The 14,984-nt window shown below is 42.8% G+C and overlaps 2 protein-coding genes and 1 long non-coding RNA gene across 3 annotated transcripts; 1 reads left to right on the top strand and 2 right to left on the bottom strand.

Annotated features, from left to right (window-relative positions):
* Positions 1–298: 298 nt before the first annotated feature.
* Positions 299–3,646, bottom strand: LOC122395641 (fatty-acid amide hydrolase 2-B-like). The gene is made up of 10 exons (XM_043393392.1): positions 3,464–3,646; positions 2,749–2,924; positions 2,392–2,611; positions 1,815–2,032; positions 1,618–1,729; positions 1,254–1,552; positions 1,060–1,158; positions 826–993; positions 572–754; positions 299–501 (listed from the first exon to the last, which is right to left on the bottom strand). Exons 2-10 carry the CDS (start codon positions 2,914–2,916, stop codon positions 409–411), a joined length of 1,560 nt encoding a protein of 519 aa, XP_043249327.1. The 5' UTR covers positions 2,917–2,924; positions 3,464–3,646; the 3' UTR covers positions 299–408.
* Positions 3,647–3,808: 162 nt separating this feature from the next.
* Positions 3,809–14,953, bottom strand: LOC122395643 (fatty-acid amide hydrolase 2-A-like). The gene is made up of 10 exons (XM_043393393.1): positions 14,711–14,953; positions 11,550–11,722; positions 10,975–11,194; positions 5,498–5,715; positions 5,303–5,414; positions 4,933–5,231; positions 4,721–4,819; positions 4,487–4,654; positions 4,229–4,411; positions 3,809–4,168 (listed from the first exon to the last, which is right to left on the bottom strand). The coding sequence occupies exons 2-10, from the start codon at positions 11,715–11,717 to the stop codon at positions 4,076–4,078; spliced, it is 1,560 nt and encodes a 519-aa protein (XP_043249328.1). The 5' UTR covers positions 11,718–11,722; positions 14,711–14,953; the 3' UTR covers positions 3,809–4,075.
* LOC122395704 lies at positions 11,194–11,710 on the top strand. The gene is made up of 3 exons (XR_006258989.1): positions 11,194–11,315; positions 11,409–11,533; positions 11,601–11,710. It is a non-coding gene; the product is annotated as an uncharacterized LOC122395704 (long non-coding RNA).
* Positions 14,954–14,984: the final 31 nt, after the last annotated feature.

The following is a 14,984-nucleotide window of genomic DNA, read 5'->3' as shown; positions in this document are numbered from 1 at the left end:
TTTCGAGGTCATTGAAAATTTCTGACACAAGAAATTAACACTACACTAACTAACTCATAGCCGGTACTGTAGCGGTATTTCTCGGTTGTCTTTTTCGTAATCTTTATAGAAACCCAAAATATATGTATACTGTTTAGTAAAAAGACAATGGAAATGAAAAAATTCGAAGCTTCTGGAACGTTTCCTTAGGATAGGAAATTTTATTGACCTTCAGGTCTTTGATTTTTCGATAGTTTGAACTGAATAGTCATGTAACAAAGGTATTTAAATATATAATTAATTAATAGTGAATCTACAGTATTGGTCTATGAGTAGGTAAAGAAAACAATGATTTTCACTACATAACTAATAACAAGTAGTGTTTTTTGTTTTTCTAGGTGAAAATGTCACACGAATAATTAGAGAAACTCAGCTGGTGGGTGGTATCCAACCACCGAATGCCTTTTCCATCTCTCTGGCGACTCCTAAGCAAAGACGATCCTGATAGGATCCAGCTATCACCTGAAACACAATTTTTAATGGTTCCCCGTCGTCCTAAGCAAGTCTGTGAGAAATATGGTAGATAAAGTACCTGAAAGCCAATTGGCAATCCTTCGTCATTGAATCCCATTGGGACGTGCGTCGATGGCAGCTGCAAACAATTACAATTGGAGGTATAAATAACGCAATCGTTCCTGAGGAATGTTAATTCCGCTATACTCGCTGCGTGCGGATAGGTGGGGCATATGAACACTCCGTCGTTACCAAGAGCTTTCTGTAACCACATTGATCAACGAATATTCGCATAAATTGTTTCTATCGATAAAACGAAATGTACTCCCGTACGTTAATGATCCCACGCATGGTGTCCTTCTTCGCGTTATAATACTCTTCGGCCGCGCGGGGAATAAATCCATGAAACTCTATCAATAGAACAGTGAATATGAACTGCAGCGTATTATTCGACAATCCGACGAGCGCCTTTAACAATTCGAGGAACAGCTTCTTCCTTGCCTGCGAAACAAGTTAGAAATTATGCGTTGCTACACTGTAAAAAGAATGTTACAGCGTGAGCATTACGTCGGGCGATTTATCCGTGATGAGTTCTTCGGGATTCTCCTTGGAGAGAAAAGAGGTCAGCAGGAACAAGAATGAATCGTGTACCCACTCCTGCGACGTCTGAAATTCGAGAACATAAACGAAAACTTCGTGACGTGTTGGAAGAGTTAGCTAGAACTTGTACAAGCTGTAAAATGTTATTGTAAAATTATTACCTGTTTAACTTGTGCACCGTTCTTCGCCAGGTAATCTGTCGCTAGTTTAATCGTTCGTCTTATGTCCAACGTAGTGGATCTCGTGCCCAACACGCTATCGATATTGTCCACGTAGAATACTCTGAGAGTTTTCACATCCACCGGTTCGTCCAATCGTAACGGTCTCTCGCAGTTGGCGGACAATACTTTCATAGCCAAATGAAGATCTTCCGTGTGTCTTGCCATCGGGCCGAATACAGCCATGAAACGCAACGCGTTGTTTTCAGCGGTTGGAAGATGTCCGCGGGTAGAGACAATACCTGCGAAACGTCCGAATCGACGTTATTTGGACAGAACTTTTGCGTTAAATCGTTTTTGAACGTACCGGGCGTAGGTTTGTGACCAAAAATACCACAGAAATGACTTGGTATTCTTATCGATCCTAGTATATCCGAACCGATACCAAGCACGGACGCTCCTGCACCGATCAGTGCACCCTGCAACAAGCAAAGTGTCCTTTGAATCGAGTCATTCACGTTTTATCGATGGAAACGTTTGGATAGTCAATTCGTAAGATAATACCTCCCCGCCCGACGAGCCCCCGCATGTTTTGCTCGTGTCGTACGGGTTCTTGGTTGTCCCAAAAAGATTATTCGTGGACGTAGTGCCCAGGCAGAATTCTGGAGTGTTGGTAACGCACAGAGGAATAGCGCCGGCGTTTTTCATTAACTCCACCGCTGATCCGTCTTCCGTTGCTTTCATCCCTTTCCTCGCCAAGCTCCCTCCCGTGTAACTCAATCCTAATTTCGATAAAATTCTTGTCATTTGATTTTCGTGTTTTCATTATCAAATAATTTGTATTTTTTAATTAAAGGATCGGTATCGAGATGCTGTCGAAAATTCGCTTGGTATCTTTGGAAGCGAGCAATGGAGATGATATACCAGATGGCCACGTGGAAGCAATCATATTTGCATCCATGTACAAGTAAGATTTATTAAATAATGGTAATGAAATATATTATGAATTCTCTGTCGTACATATGTAAGACTACAGTTCATAAGTCAGTTATTTTATATAGCCGTATAATGATAAGGACATTTACAACACTGATAGGTATTAATTGTAGAAGGAACCAACTGGCGATAGAAGCGTTTTTACCTGCAACGGAACAGGCCTCCTTGACAGTGAATGGTACTCCGAAAAGCGGTTGACTCTTTTCTAGAGCAGCGGCGGTAACTTTTCCAGACTTTAGTTTCGCGTCGCATGCTTTCGCGTCGTTTATGGCTGCCTCGAATCGTTCGTCCACTACTGCGTTCACGAAACAATTCACCTCCTTGATTCGCTCGATGTATGCCTCCACTATAGTTTGACTAGAAAGCTATCGCGAATGCAACGATATCAGAGATCATTAATTACCGTGATCGATGTACGCGTGTTTGATTATTCGTTCGAAAAATGTTAATATCGTTGGACGAGTATTTACTAGTAAAATAATTAAAAAAAACTCGCACTTACTTCTCCCTGTCTGACCTTCTTTGCCAGTTCGACGGCACTGAAAGTTAGCAGAGGATTCCTGATCGCTGGTACACTCTTTCGTTTCTTGGAGTAAATGTAGGCGAAGATAGGACGCAAAAAAGAGTACACGAGCCACATAAAAATCGTTATCAGGTGGTTCCGAAACATTTTCCCTGCTACAAGAAATTTTATTCTTTGAGTTTATAGTCTCTTGCAGTAGAAATACGTATTTCTTCCAAAAAGAGGCCCAGTCGATGAAATTATTTCCTGTGATTTATCGAATTGAACGTGGCATACTGAAGACGAGCTGTATATTTAACTTTCGTTAATAGTACAACAGCTATTTAAATGTACGTAACCGGGTAAAAAAATTGATGTTTCAAGTCCAAAGTTGTCCAGACTATGCAAATTCAACTTATAGGTATTTATATTTTTTTTCTGTAACGACGAAACAGTTGACGGGAGAGCTTACGCAATGCGAAATTTATTAGTTTATAATGAATATCCGATCACAATAAATACCGTGCAATAGAGACCAATTTTCCGATCAGACGGCAAAAGTTGCGTAATTTTGTCAGTAATTTGAAAGTTTGGCGAACCGTGTAAAGTTAGGACGAGTTTAAAAAGTAGAATTTGTTTCGTAATCTATAATAAAAACTAGTTCAATCGATGTGATTCGCTTCGTTTCTTCTGTAAATCCAGTTTTAAATCTTACCTTGTATTCTCTATTCTTGTTTCGAATACTTGTTTGGAATAGACTGAATCCTTTCGAGTTTCCAACGATATTAATTTTTAAAGCAGTCCACGCTACCGCGAAACAACCATTCTTTAGCGCCGCGATCTTGACTACCGATCCGATCGAATTGTCTTGGATGACTGATGATGAATATTCGACAGATACATTTTTACGTCATCTGTGTTGGACGTGTTGGCTTTCCACTGACTCGCGAATATTATTAATAAATAATAATTGTGCGTCGAGAAACGCGTGTTGGTTGCTCGTAAGCGGGAAGATTTATTTCTACGAGGGCCGTGCATAAAGTAATATCGGTTTTAAAAGTTTTGTAAAGAGGAAAAATACCAAAATATTTTATTCGATCGTACACTCGTTCTTTTTATTTTGTAGAATGAACTTGACACTGTGCATACGTTGCGTTGTTCTTCTACAGATGTAATCCAACTTGTAAGTAAAAGAATATTATTAAATGGTCCAGCGTGGTCCATGCTATTTTCGTTTAAATAATTTGGCTCGCAGTCTCTATTGGTAGAAATGGTGCTTTTTAATAACGTTCCTTTCTTGTAGTATGAGTATCGATCGAGTTGGTATTCAGCTAGGAGGTGGAACCCAGCCTCCAAAGGCTTTTTCTAATTCTCTGGCGACAGCTAAACAAAGACGGTCCTGGTAAGATGCAGCCATCACCTGAAATACAATTTTTTTGCCAGTTTAATAATTAAGAATTTTATTTTATTCGACAGTTACCTGAAATCCAATCGGCAGGCCGTCGTTATTCAATCCCATCGGGACATGCGTTGATGGTAAGTCCATCATATTGCCGAACCCGCAATAAATGGTGCAGTCGGTTCTAAAAGGAATCAAGCCTGGATAAGTGGTCGGTTGTGGAAACGTGGGGCACACGAATACTCCATCGTTGCCCAGCAGATTCTGTAAATGCGTTAATTAATCGTGAAAATTCACTAAACGCAACGCGAGTCCATCGAGTTAAATGTCTTCTCGTACATTGAGTCTGGAACGGATGCCCTCTCTAAGGGTTTTATAGTGTTCTATCTTCGAGACTGGAACGAATCCGTGCATGTCGTCTAGCAGTCGTATAAGGGCGAGATCGAACGTACAATCCGACAAACCGAACATGGCCTTTATAAGTCCAAGCATCGCACTCTTCTTTCCCTGTGGAGGTGAATTTACAATATAATGTTTATTGTACAGAAGAATGTTTTAAAATTGATCGTTTACCTCGGGATTTTCATTGTCGAAACATTCCTCGGGGAACTCGAGATCGCCACAAAAAGACATCAGGAATATGAACGCGTCGTGTACCCAGTCCTGCGACAACTGAAATACATTCGTGCCTTGAGTATGGAAATTGTGGAAGCGAGAAAATCAGATCCTTTTCCAACGAAAGGTCTCTAATGAAATTTACTGATATATTTCTATAAAAGTATTACGTGTTGGACGCGTGCACCGTTCTCAGCGAGGTAACGTGTCCCTTCTTTGATCGTTCGTCTTATGTCCGACGTAGTTGATTTTGTACCGCAATAACTGTCGAAATTTTCCAGGTAAAAGACCCTGAGACTTTTCACGTCCACTGGCTCGTCCAGACGTAACGGTTTCTCGCATTTGGAGCTCAGTATTTTGACGACCAAGTGAAGATCTTCGGCGTATCGCGCCATCGGGCCGAGCACCAACATTCTTTGGAACGCAGGATCTTTTGACATTGGAAAGTGTCCCTTGATGGGAATAATGTCTGTGAACAGCCAAATCCACATTGTTAAAGCGAGATGGGAAGAGTTCTTGTTTTAAGAACTTTGGTCATACCTGGAGTAGGTTTGTGACCAAAAATGCCATTGAATAGGCTCGGTATTCTTATGGAACCGATGAAGTCCGAGCCAATTCCAAGCAGAGAAGCTCCTGCGCCGAGTAACGCGCCCTAAAAGAAAGAGAACTAATTGACTTGGAGTCATGAAATTTTATGGAAAATGAAATTTATTTCGGTCGGAATACCGATGTTACCTCTCCGCCCGACGACCCTCCTGGTGATTTCCTCGTATCGTATGGATTCTTAGTCGAACCGACAATGAAATTGGACGCATGTAATCCTGAGCAGAGTTCAGAGGTATTGGATACGCATAGGGGTATAGCTCCAGCGTTTTTTACAATTTCTACTACCGATCCATCTTCGTCAGCTTTCATTCCTTTCCTCTTCAAGTTGCCACCCGTTAAACTCATTCCTGATTCAAAATAAAATTCTTTGTCAATTACTTGTGAAACTTGAATGAAACGACTTGCAATACCTACGGAGAAAAATTAAGAAACAAATTGTACTTGTATCGTGAGTTTGTTTGCGAACTATACATATTTATTAATGTGTAAGACATTCTAAAGCTTTTAGTTGATTCATATTTAATCACGCCTCTGTACCATGCAGGGATGCCAGATCCAGCACCAGGTGCACTACTCACACTATGCCAGATCACGCGTATGTGAGCTCGTGGAGTTTCGGAGAGTCGACAAAGGCAAACTGACACATGCCTTCTTTATCGATTCTTCGAACCTGCCCCAAGTAATTTCGGACCGTCTCGTGGGAGTCGAGAGAGGAAGGCTCACATTTGTCTTCTCGATCTTGGACAACTGACTCTTGGCCCCAGCTGACCACTGCTGACCATTGCTGACCACATCTGATACTTCCGACAACGTATAACGATTACAACTTCTCTTATGCTGGTCTATGCTGGTCTCTACATGCCTCCACTGGTGACTAACTTGAGTTCACGGGTCGTAAAACTGTTTTACCCAGTTATACACCTTTTCACCTATAGCAGTGTAGCGGCCATTGTATTAGCCACTTCGCCCTTGCCAGGGTATGAATGGGAATGGAATGTTAGGATAGTTTTAAGCTTTCCATTTCTCGATTTTTCCACGGTCTCGTGTAAGTCTCATCGTCTTGTTAAACACTTGGCGAGCCCCTTGATTTTCATTACTCTCTTTCACTCTAGCTAAACGCTCCCTACGCTAAGTATTTTCTAGTTTCGTTTTTCCGTTTTTTCGTCTTTCTGTCCTGTCTCCTTTTCTCCCCCTTTACTATTAGGTTAAGGAAAGACACTCAGTCTTGTTAAAGACTTCGTTACGTTCAGTCCGTGATACGCGTTCAAGGCCAGTTGATTAACGACGGCATTGTCATAGGCTCAGTCTGTCTTAGACGTGTTCTAGCCGAGTCCCTGTTAGAGACGCGTTACGACCAGTCGGGTAAAGACGTCGTAACATCATTGTAACTTTAACCTACGTGTGGCTACACCTCCACACTCGCGAATATACTGCGTAATAATCGTGGGGTAGATCGTGGGCTTGTTTTTTGACCCCCTGTCCCCTCAGTAGTAATAAGGTACAAAGTACGAGGTACTAGGTATGACTATATGTGTTTTGGAGTTTTCTTACAGGTCTGCGCTGGCCTCTGCCGACCGCTGCTGGCCACTCTTGATACTTCCGACAACGACTGGCTGCTGCCAGCCTCTCCCAGCCTCTGCTGGCTTCTGCTGACCACCGCTTATATTTCTGACAACGCATAACGATTACCACTGACTCCTGCCTACCTCTGCTGGACTCTGCTGGCTTCTGCTGACCGCTCCTGATACTTCCAACAACGTATGACGATTGCAACTTGCTACTGCTTGCCCCTGCTGGCCCCTGCTTGCCCCTACTGACCCCTGCTGGCCCCTACTGACCCCTGCTGACCCCTGCTGACCACTCCTGATACTTACACCAACGTATGACGATTGCAACTTGCTACTGCTTGCCCCTGCTGGCCCCTGCTTGCCACTGATGGTCTCCGCTGGCTTCTGCTGGCCTCCGCTGGCCTCCGCTGGCCTCCGCTGGCCTCTGCTGACCACCCCTGATACTTCTGACAACGTATACCTATTACTACTTGTCTCTGCATGCCTCTGCATCCCTCTGCATCCCTCTGCTGGCCTCCGCTGGCCTCCGCTGGCCTCTGCTGACCACCCCTGATACTTCTGACAACGTATACCTATTACTATTTGTCTCTGCATGCCTCTGCATCCCTCTGCATCCCTCTGCTGGCCTCTGTTGGCCCTGCCGACTACGGCTGACCACTGCTGACCTTTGTTATCAACTTCTAACATGATGTATAAGTATTCGAGCCTTGTATAATGTAAATCTATGACAATAAATGATATAATTTAACAGAATTCTATTTGTTATCATCATTTTTACCTTTCTTTTCCTCTCCAAATCATTGCCTTAGTTTTAAGAGACCGTTTTCCGGTTAAAATTGGATTCCCAACGTGTCCAGCTCTCGTACTTGCTGCTAAAATCAAAAATTAAAAGTCCTGAAACAATTTGAAAGTCCTGGAACAATTGGAAAGTCCTGAAACAGCTGGAAAACCCTGAAACGACTTTTAATTTCGGAAATCCCGAAAAATTGGAAAGTCCTGAAACTGCTGGAAAGTCCTGAAACAGCTGGAAACCCCTGAAACGGCTTTTAATTTTTGAAATCCCGAAAATTGGAAAGTCCTGGAACAATTGGAAAGCCCTGAAACAGCTGGGAAAGCCTGAAACAGCTGGAAAGCCCTGAAACAACCGGGAAGTCTTGGAAACTCTGAATTTTTAGCAAAGTTCTGATTTTCAGGGCTTCCGAGGTGTTTTAGGACTTCCTAGTGTGTTCAGGGAAGCCAAGGAGTTTCAGGGAGTCTTATAACTAAGAGGAAAGGAAAGAAAGGTAAAAGATGATGAGAACACATAGTATTCTTTGTAATTATATCATTTATTGCCATAGATTTACATTATACAATGTTTTAATACATATATATCATGGCAGAAGTTGTTAACAAGGGTCAGCAGTGGTCAGCAGTGGTCAGCAGGGGTCAGTAGGGGTCAGCAGGGGACAGCAGAGGCTTGCAGAGGCAAGCAGAGACCAGCAGGGGCAAGCAGTAACATGTAGTAATCGTCACACGTTGTCGGAAGCATCGGTGGTGGTCAGCAGTGGTCAGCAGAGGCCAGCGGAGGCATGGAGTGGCAAGCAGAGACCAGCAGGGGCAAGCAGTGGCAAGTTGTAATCGTTATAAGTTGTCGGAAGCATCAGGGGTGGTCAGCAGGGGTCAGTGGGGGTCAGTAGGGGTCAGTAGGGGTCAGGGGGGGTCTGCAGGGGACAGCAGAGGCTTGCAAAGGCAAGCAGAGACCAGCAGGGGCAAGCAGTAACATGTAGTAATCGTCACACGTTGTCGGAAGCATCGATGGTGGTCAGCAGTGGTCAGCAGAGGCCAGCGGAGGCATGGAGTGGCAAGCAGAGACCAGCAGGGGCAAGCAGTGGCAAGTTGTAATCGTTATAAGTTGTCGGAAGCATCAGGGGTGGTCAGCAGGGGTCAGTAGGGGTCAGGGGGGGTCAGCAGGGGACAGCAGAGGCTTGCAAAGGCAAGCAGAGACCAGCAGGGGCAAGCAGTAACATGTAGTAATCGTCACACGTTGTCGGAAGCATCGGTGGTGGTCAGCAGAGGCCAGCGGAGGCTAGCGGAGGCATGGAGTGGCAAGTTGTAATCGTTATAAGTTGTCGGAAGCATCAGGGGTGGTCAGCAGGGGTCAGTAGGGGTCAGGGGGGGTCTGCAGGGGACAGCAGAGGCTTGCAGAGGCAAGCAGAGACCAGCAGGGGCAAGCAGTAACATGTAGTAATCGTCACACGTTGTCGGAAGCATCGATGGTGGTCAGCAGAGGCCAGCGGAGGCATGGAGTGGCAAGCAGAGACCAGCAGGGGCAAGCAGTGGCAAGTTGTTATCGTTATAAGTTGTCGGAAGCATCAGGGGTGGTCAGCAGGGGTCAGTAGGGGTCAGGGGGGGGGGTCAGCAGGGGACAGCAGAGGCTTGCAAAGGCAAGCAGAGACCAGCAGGGGCAAGCAGTAACATGTAGTAATCGTCACACGTTGTCGGAAGCATCAGTGGTGGTCAGCAGAGGCCAGCGGAGGCTAGCGGAGGCATGGAGTGGCAAGCAGAGACCAACAGGGGCAAGCAGTGGCAAGTTTTTATCGTTATAAGTTGTCGGAAGCATCAGGGGTGGTCAGCAGTGGTCAGCGGAGGCCAGCGGAGGTTGGCAGAAGTCAGTCGTAATTGTTATACGTCGTCAGAAATATAAGTGGAGGTCAGGAGAGGCCAGTAGAGGCTGGGAGAGGCTGGCAGTAACCAGTAGTAATCGTTATACGTTGTCGGAAGTATCAGGTGTGGTCAGCATGCTTCAGCTGGGGCCAAGAGTCGGTTGTCCAAGATCGAGAAGACAAATGTGAGCCTTCCTCTCTCGACTCCCGCGAGGCGGTCCGAAATTACTTTGGGCAGCTTCGGAGAATCGAGAAAGAGTGCATGCGTCAGTTTGTCTTTGTCGACTTTCTGTAACTCCACCAGCTCACGTACGCGTGATCTGGCATGGCGAGTAGGGCACCGTCGGTGCTTTTCTGGCACCTCTGGTACCATGTTGAACGGCAATATTTTTAACGCTTGCGCAGTGGAGGGCAGCGTCGTACTTGGCTCTATGTTAAAGGCGTTAAGAGATCAAATTACCAGGCATATAGCAACGGCAATTTAATCTTTAGCTAAATTGTTATATTGTTCCAGTTTCGATGAATTTCAAGGAATCGTAAGGAACCCAATTTTATTCAATTTGAGTACTTCGCTGATGACATATTCAACGCGCAGCTTGCGCGGCGCAGGTCTGTGTTATTAGCCGGTAATGGCGGCATCATGGCGGTCTGGTCAGAGATCGGAGTCAAGTAAATATTTTAGAAAAGTGAAATTAATTCAGAACCAAGAGCGTGTAGTGAAACATAAAGCCATGGCTGAACATTCTACATCAAAACGACAACATTCAGATTCCATTCGTTACTTCGATCCTTCGTGGGAGGATATTTCTTTACGAAGTACGAGGGTTACGCCAAGTGTTTGTTATGGTCAACAAGTCATGTAATATTCAACGGCACTACAATGGATACCATGCGAACGAGTATGCACATTTCTCCCGTGACGAGCGGTTGTTGGAAATTCAACGATTGAAAGCCAAACTGATAGAAACAGAAGATCTGATCGACAAGGTAAATTATTTAAACTTGATTATAACATTTTGTCATTACCGGTGTTGTGCGATACACAAAGTAGTATGTTAAATGGTTATTTTATTTGTAGAATTGGAATTATGTCGTTCACGAATCCCATATTCAAGCAAGCTATCTTGTTGCATTGGAAATTGCAAAATCACAATGTCCTTTTGCAGACAGCGAACTCATTAAACGTTGTTTGATAATAGCAGTGGAACAAATGTATCCCGAGGAGGTGAAAAAATGAAATGATATGGCACTCGACGTACAACAACAATTGAGCAACATCGCATGTACTTTTATCGCATTCTCCTTAGCTCTGGATAAAAGCATCGATATTTCTCGAATGTAGAGATTACAGAGGAACTTCTAGATATTTATTATTTGAAAGAGAGCGTCTCACCTGCAATGGAACAGCTTTCCTTGATGGTAATTGGCACTCCAAAAAGTGGTTTCTCCTTTTTTAAAATAATGGCGGTAACTTGGCCCGTCTTTAGCATCTGATCGCAAATTTTTGCGTCGTTTATAGCCGCCTCGAATCTGTCCTCTACTACAGCGTTCACGAAAGGATTTACTTCCTTGATACGATCGATATATGCTTCCACCGCAGTCTGGCTGGAAAGCTGTTCATCGGAGAAAGAAAAAAAAGTTTCGAAGATTATTTCCGTACAATAGCTGTGCGTTTTATGCCGAAGAATCGGATTCGTCGCTTGTCAGAAAACTCAACTCGAGGTACTTACCTGGGTCAGTATACACTTAAATAACAGATCTTGTGAAAACTTGTATTTTTAGTGGGGAATAGAAATAAGACAATAATACGGCTCATTAATGTTTTAGATATTGTAGAAAGTTGGATAATCGAGGATTCGGTCTAAACGAAGATTTTGTACCGTGCTTCAACAATGACGCAACGACGATCAATAACCATGAAATATAGAAATTTTCTTGCACAACGATTAATGGTAAATGTCTACTCACTTCTCCGTTTCTAATCTTGTTGGCTAACGTGGTTGCGCTAACTTTTAACAGAGGATTCTTAATCGGTGGTATGTTCGCCCGTCTCCTGATGTGAACGAGTTTGAAGAAAGGCCAGGAAATAAAGTACAACGCGTGCAGAAGCAGACTCAGCAAGTTGGCCAAAATCATCTTTCCTATTACGAAAAGAAGAATAATTCTTTTAAGAGGGTACTCTAATAAATGGATATTGGATTCTAACGAAGTTATTTCAATGAAAGCGTGGCGACGACGGTAACGAAATACAAATTACACGGCTTGACATGCGCAACTGTTGCTAGTAATTACATGATTACCCCATCATTAACCCATCCACTTCCACACGATTCGTTTGATTCCATCGTATATCGAAATCTTATATACAAACTGATTCACTTAAATTAAAGATCTAAATTATTTCTGTTAGTACTACTGGTATCTATTGGTACTCGTGTTTCTATTTACGCTGTTACTAGTATTACTTTCCCATACACGACGCTTGTTATAAAACACTTGTAAAATATATATTTATTATTAAAACAGAGAAATGATAGTACATATGATTTCAACTCTAGCCATTGCCTCGGCTAGATTATAGTGTCTTGATGCTATTTTGTTGGTTCAACCAATTAGGTATCGAGGCGATATATTCCATTGTGTTTATTGAACAAATACAGATGCTAGGCTTCCAAAGAACATGGGTAAGTACATGGTTTGCATTCTTGCCCACTTAAATGTCCGTTCAGTTTGTCCGTGATGCTCTCTGTCTACCCTGTTAAAGACAGCGTGACCCATCGGTGGTACACGATTTGCACCGCCATCTACGGCAAAACGCCCAACTTTGTCGCCGAATAGTTCTTATCGTCCACGCTAGATGGCGCTTTTTACCGACCTCTGGCCCCCTGGTGTTAAAACGCCCAAGTTTGTCGTGGAATAGTTCGTTCTTCCAACGCTAGATGGATTTCTCGACAAGCTTGGGCATTTTAACACCAGAGGGAGCCTGAGGTCGACAAATGAGCGCCATCTAGCGTGTACGATAGGAACTATTCCACGACAAACTTGGGCGTTTTACCACCAGAGAGCGTAGGTGGCTGTGCAAATCGTGTACCACCGATGGGTCACGCTTTCTTCAACTTATAGACAGAGAGCATCACGGATAAACTATGCAGTCATTTTATGTAGACACTACTTTAGTTACAATAATAATGAGAATAATAAGTTTTAGACACTGTATTATTAATTAGGCTGAAGTATACATAGTCTGAAGTTAATGTGTATTACGCTTGATGGGATGTGAAACCGTGTATGTGCTCAATGAAACGTAGAAACTAGGAATATATGTTGCACTGTCAAGGGGGGAGGTTAGCGGGGTGTTCTCATAGAAGTAAGACTGTTTCTAGACAAGTTTGTGCCTTTGGCGTTAATATTGAAGCATTTGTAAGTGATCTACAAAGACCGAGTACTCTACTGTTATATTAAACTTGTCTAGAAACAGGCCTATTCCTGTCAGAAGACACCCCGGCAACATCCCCTCCTGACACTGCAACACATATTCCTAATTTCTACGTTTCTTTTACGTACGTATATGTTAATTGTACATTAATAGAAGTAAATTAAGATAACCGATAATTCGACGAAGAAATATAATATCTGTGAAATATTATTAAGCCCCATAGGAGCGAGGGACTCTAGCATGATCACAGTGATCCGATCGCGAAAGCATTTAATTTAATATTTCGGAAGGTTGCGAGGAGCCTTGCTACGTTACTTGACCTACACTTGGTTCGTTTAAACTCCTCGACTTGCTTATCGATTTCGTTTCAGTTTCTTATTGCCAGTTCGTGCATCGATGATTGACGATCGTTAATTGTTACGAAACAGGACATTCGTGCATCTATGCTATTGAGAATACGTGTACCGATTTAATTCGATCGAGCAGCCTTTTGGTTATCACGTATATTAATTACACATAATAATTTTAAACAAAATGTCTGTACTCGGTAAGAAATGCGTGCTTCGTACAGGTCGAGAGAATAACCTTGCCACAGATAAGATCGACTTTCGGTTTCAATAATGCCATAATTTATTTGCTTCTTCAGCAGCAAGAATTACATAATTCCATTACGAAATAAAGTTATTTATTTACTTTAACGTGAGTAGTAGCACGCTTGTTACAAACACGTTAATAAACGAAATAGTTGGCATTGGAAAAATTTCATGGTTAAACTATGTTAGGAAGCGATAGCTAACGATTATTACCCTAACGTTGGATCTAAAATCGTTCGTTGTGAAAATATCGAAACTCTTTCGTTGGCCTCCGGAGAAAAGAAGCGGAACAAACAATTTTTCAATCCATATTTAAACGCCCTTTTCTCGGTTCCTCGAACGCGTTTCAGTCCCTGCCACGTATTATTACGTAAAACGACCGATTCGATTTGTTTGACCCCCGGATGTTTGTTCGAATGAAATTTTCATCGAATGGAAGAATTAATTTTGTCGGTCGAAAAATATGGAAACGAAATAAATTTACATAGTTGGTATACATACGCGTATGTGTAGACGATTGTGAACAAGAGCCAAGTAGAAAGGAAAGAATACGATTTGTTCGTGGGAAACTTTTCAAGAAAATCGACGTTGAAGATTCATCGAGTGCATGCGTGCATTTCACTATGCTGCATAGTGTTCCGTTGCGTTTAAATCTCCAAATATTTTGAACATCCTGGTTTGTTATTATTTCCGATTTAGACTCTCGGAATACGTGTTATTCCGACACACACACACACACACACTCGAGGCTGGAGGCTCGATTTAGCCCCGATTTTTATTCCTTCAAAAGTTCTGCTTTTCTCAAATATTACAATTCATGTTTACAAATACTAATGTTTTCTAGAGAAATTAAATCATAACCTGATTAGGACTATACAACACGTATAGCTAAAATTGCTTCTATAGAATAGAGTATAATGTCGATTATTCGAACCCCCATTAACTCTCGTGTAAAAAACTAAGAAAACTTTATTAATTCGGCGGGGGTAAACTTGGTCATGGCCTGAACGAAATCTAGTTCGACAAGTATTCGAGTTAACGTTCGAAACAGAAAAAAAAAATCAAGTCAGAAATAAAAAATGTTCCGTATTCGATCGTACCTCGTGCTTTTCTCTTTTCCTTATAAGAATATGAAGTTGGACCGGACCGCTTCGAGTTTCCCGACGAGAGTTCCAAACACTGTTCCCACAACTAAAGGCGATACTTTCGAAACGGTTCGCCCGATTAGATCTTTTTTATTTTTCCGAATTTATAGCGACCGAATCTATCACGACCGAACGATCACCGGATGCATACCCGACTAATATTTCGATGCCCCGTCCGGAGTATTCGACTTCCTCCTTCCACGGAATCTGAGAACCCACTGACAGGGAA

This window comes from Colletes gigas, unplaced genomic scaffold, assembly GCF_013123115.1.
Source record: "Colletes gigas isolate AHSC1104 unplaced genomic scaffold, ASM1312311v1 Colletes_gigas_Sc00006, whole genome shotgun sequence".
In the NCBI taxonomy this organism is placed as follows: domain Eukaryota; kingdom Metazoa; phylum Arthropoda; class Insecta; order Hymenoptera; family Colletidae; genus Colletes; species Colletes gigas.
Note: the sequence above shows the minus strand (reverse complement) of the source record. Positions and strands in the feature narration are given on the sequence as shown.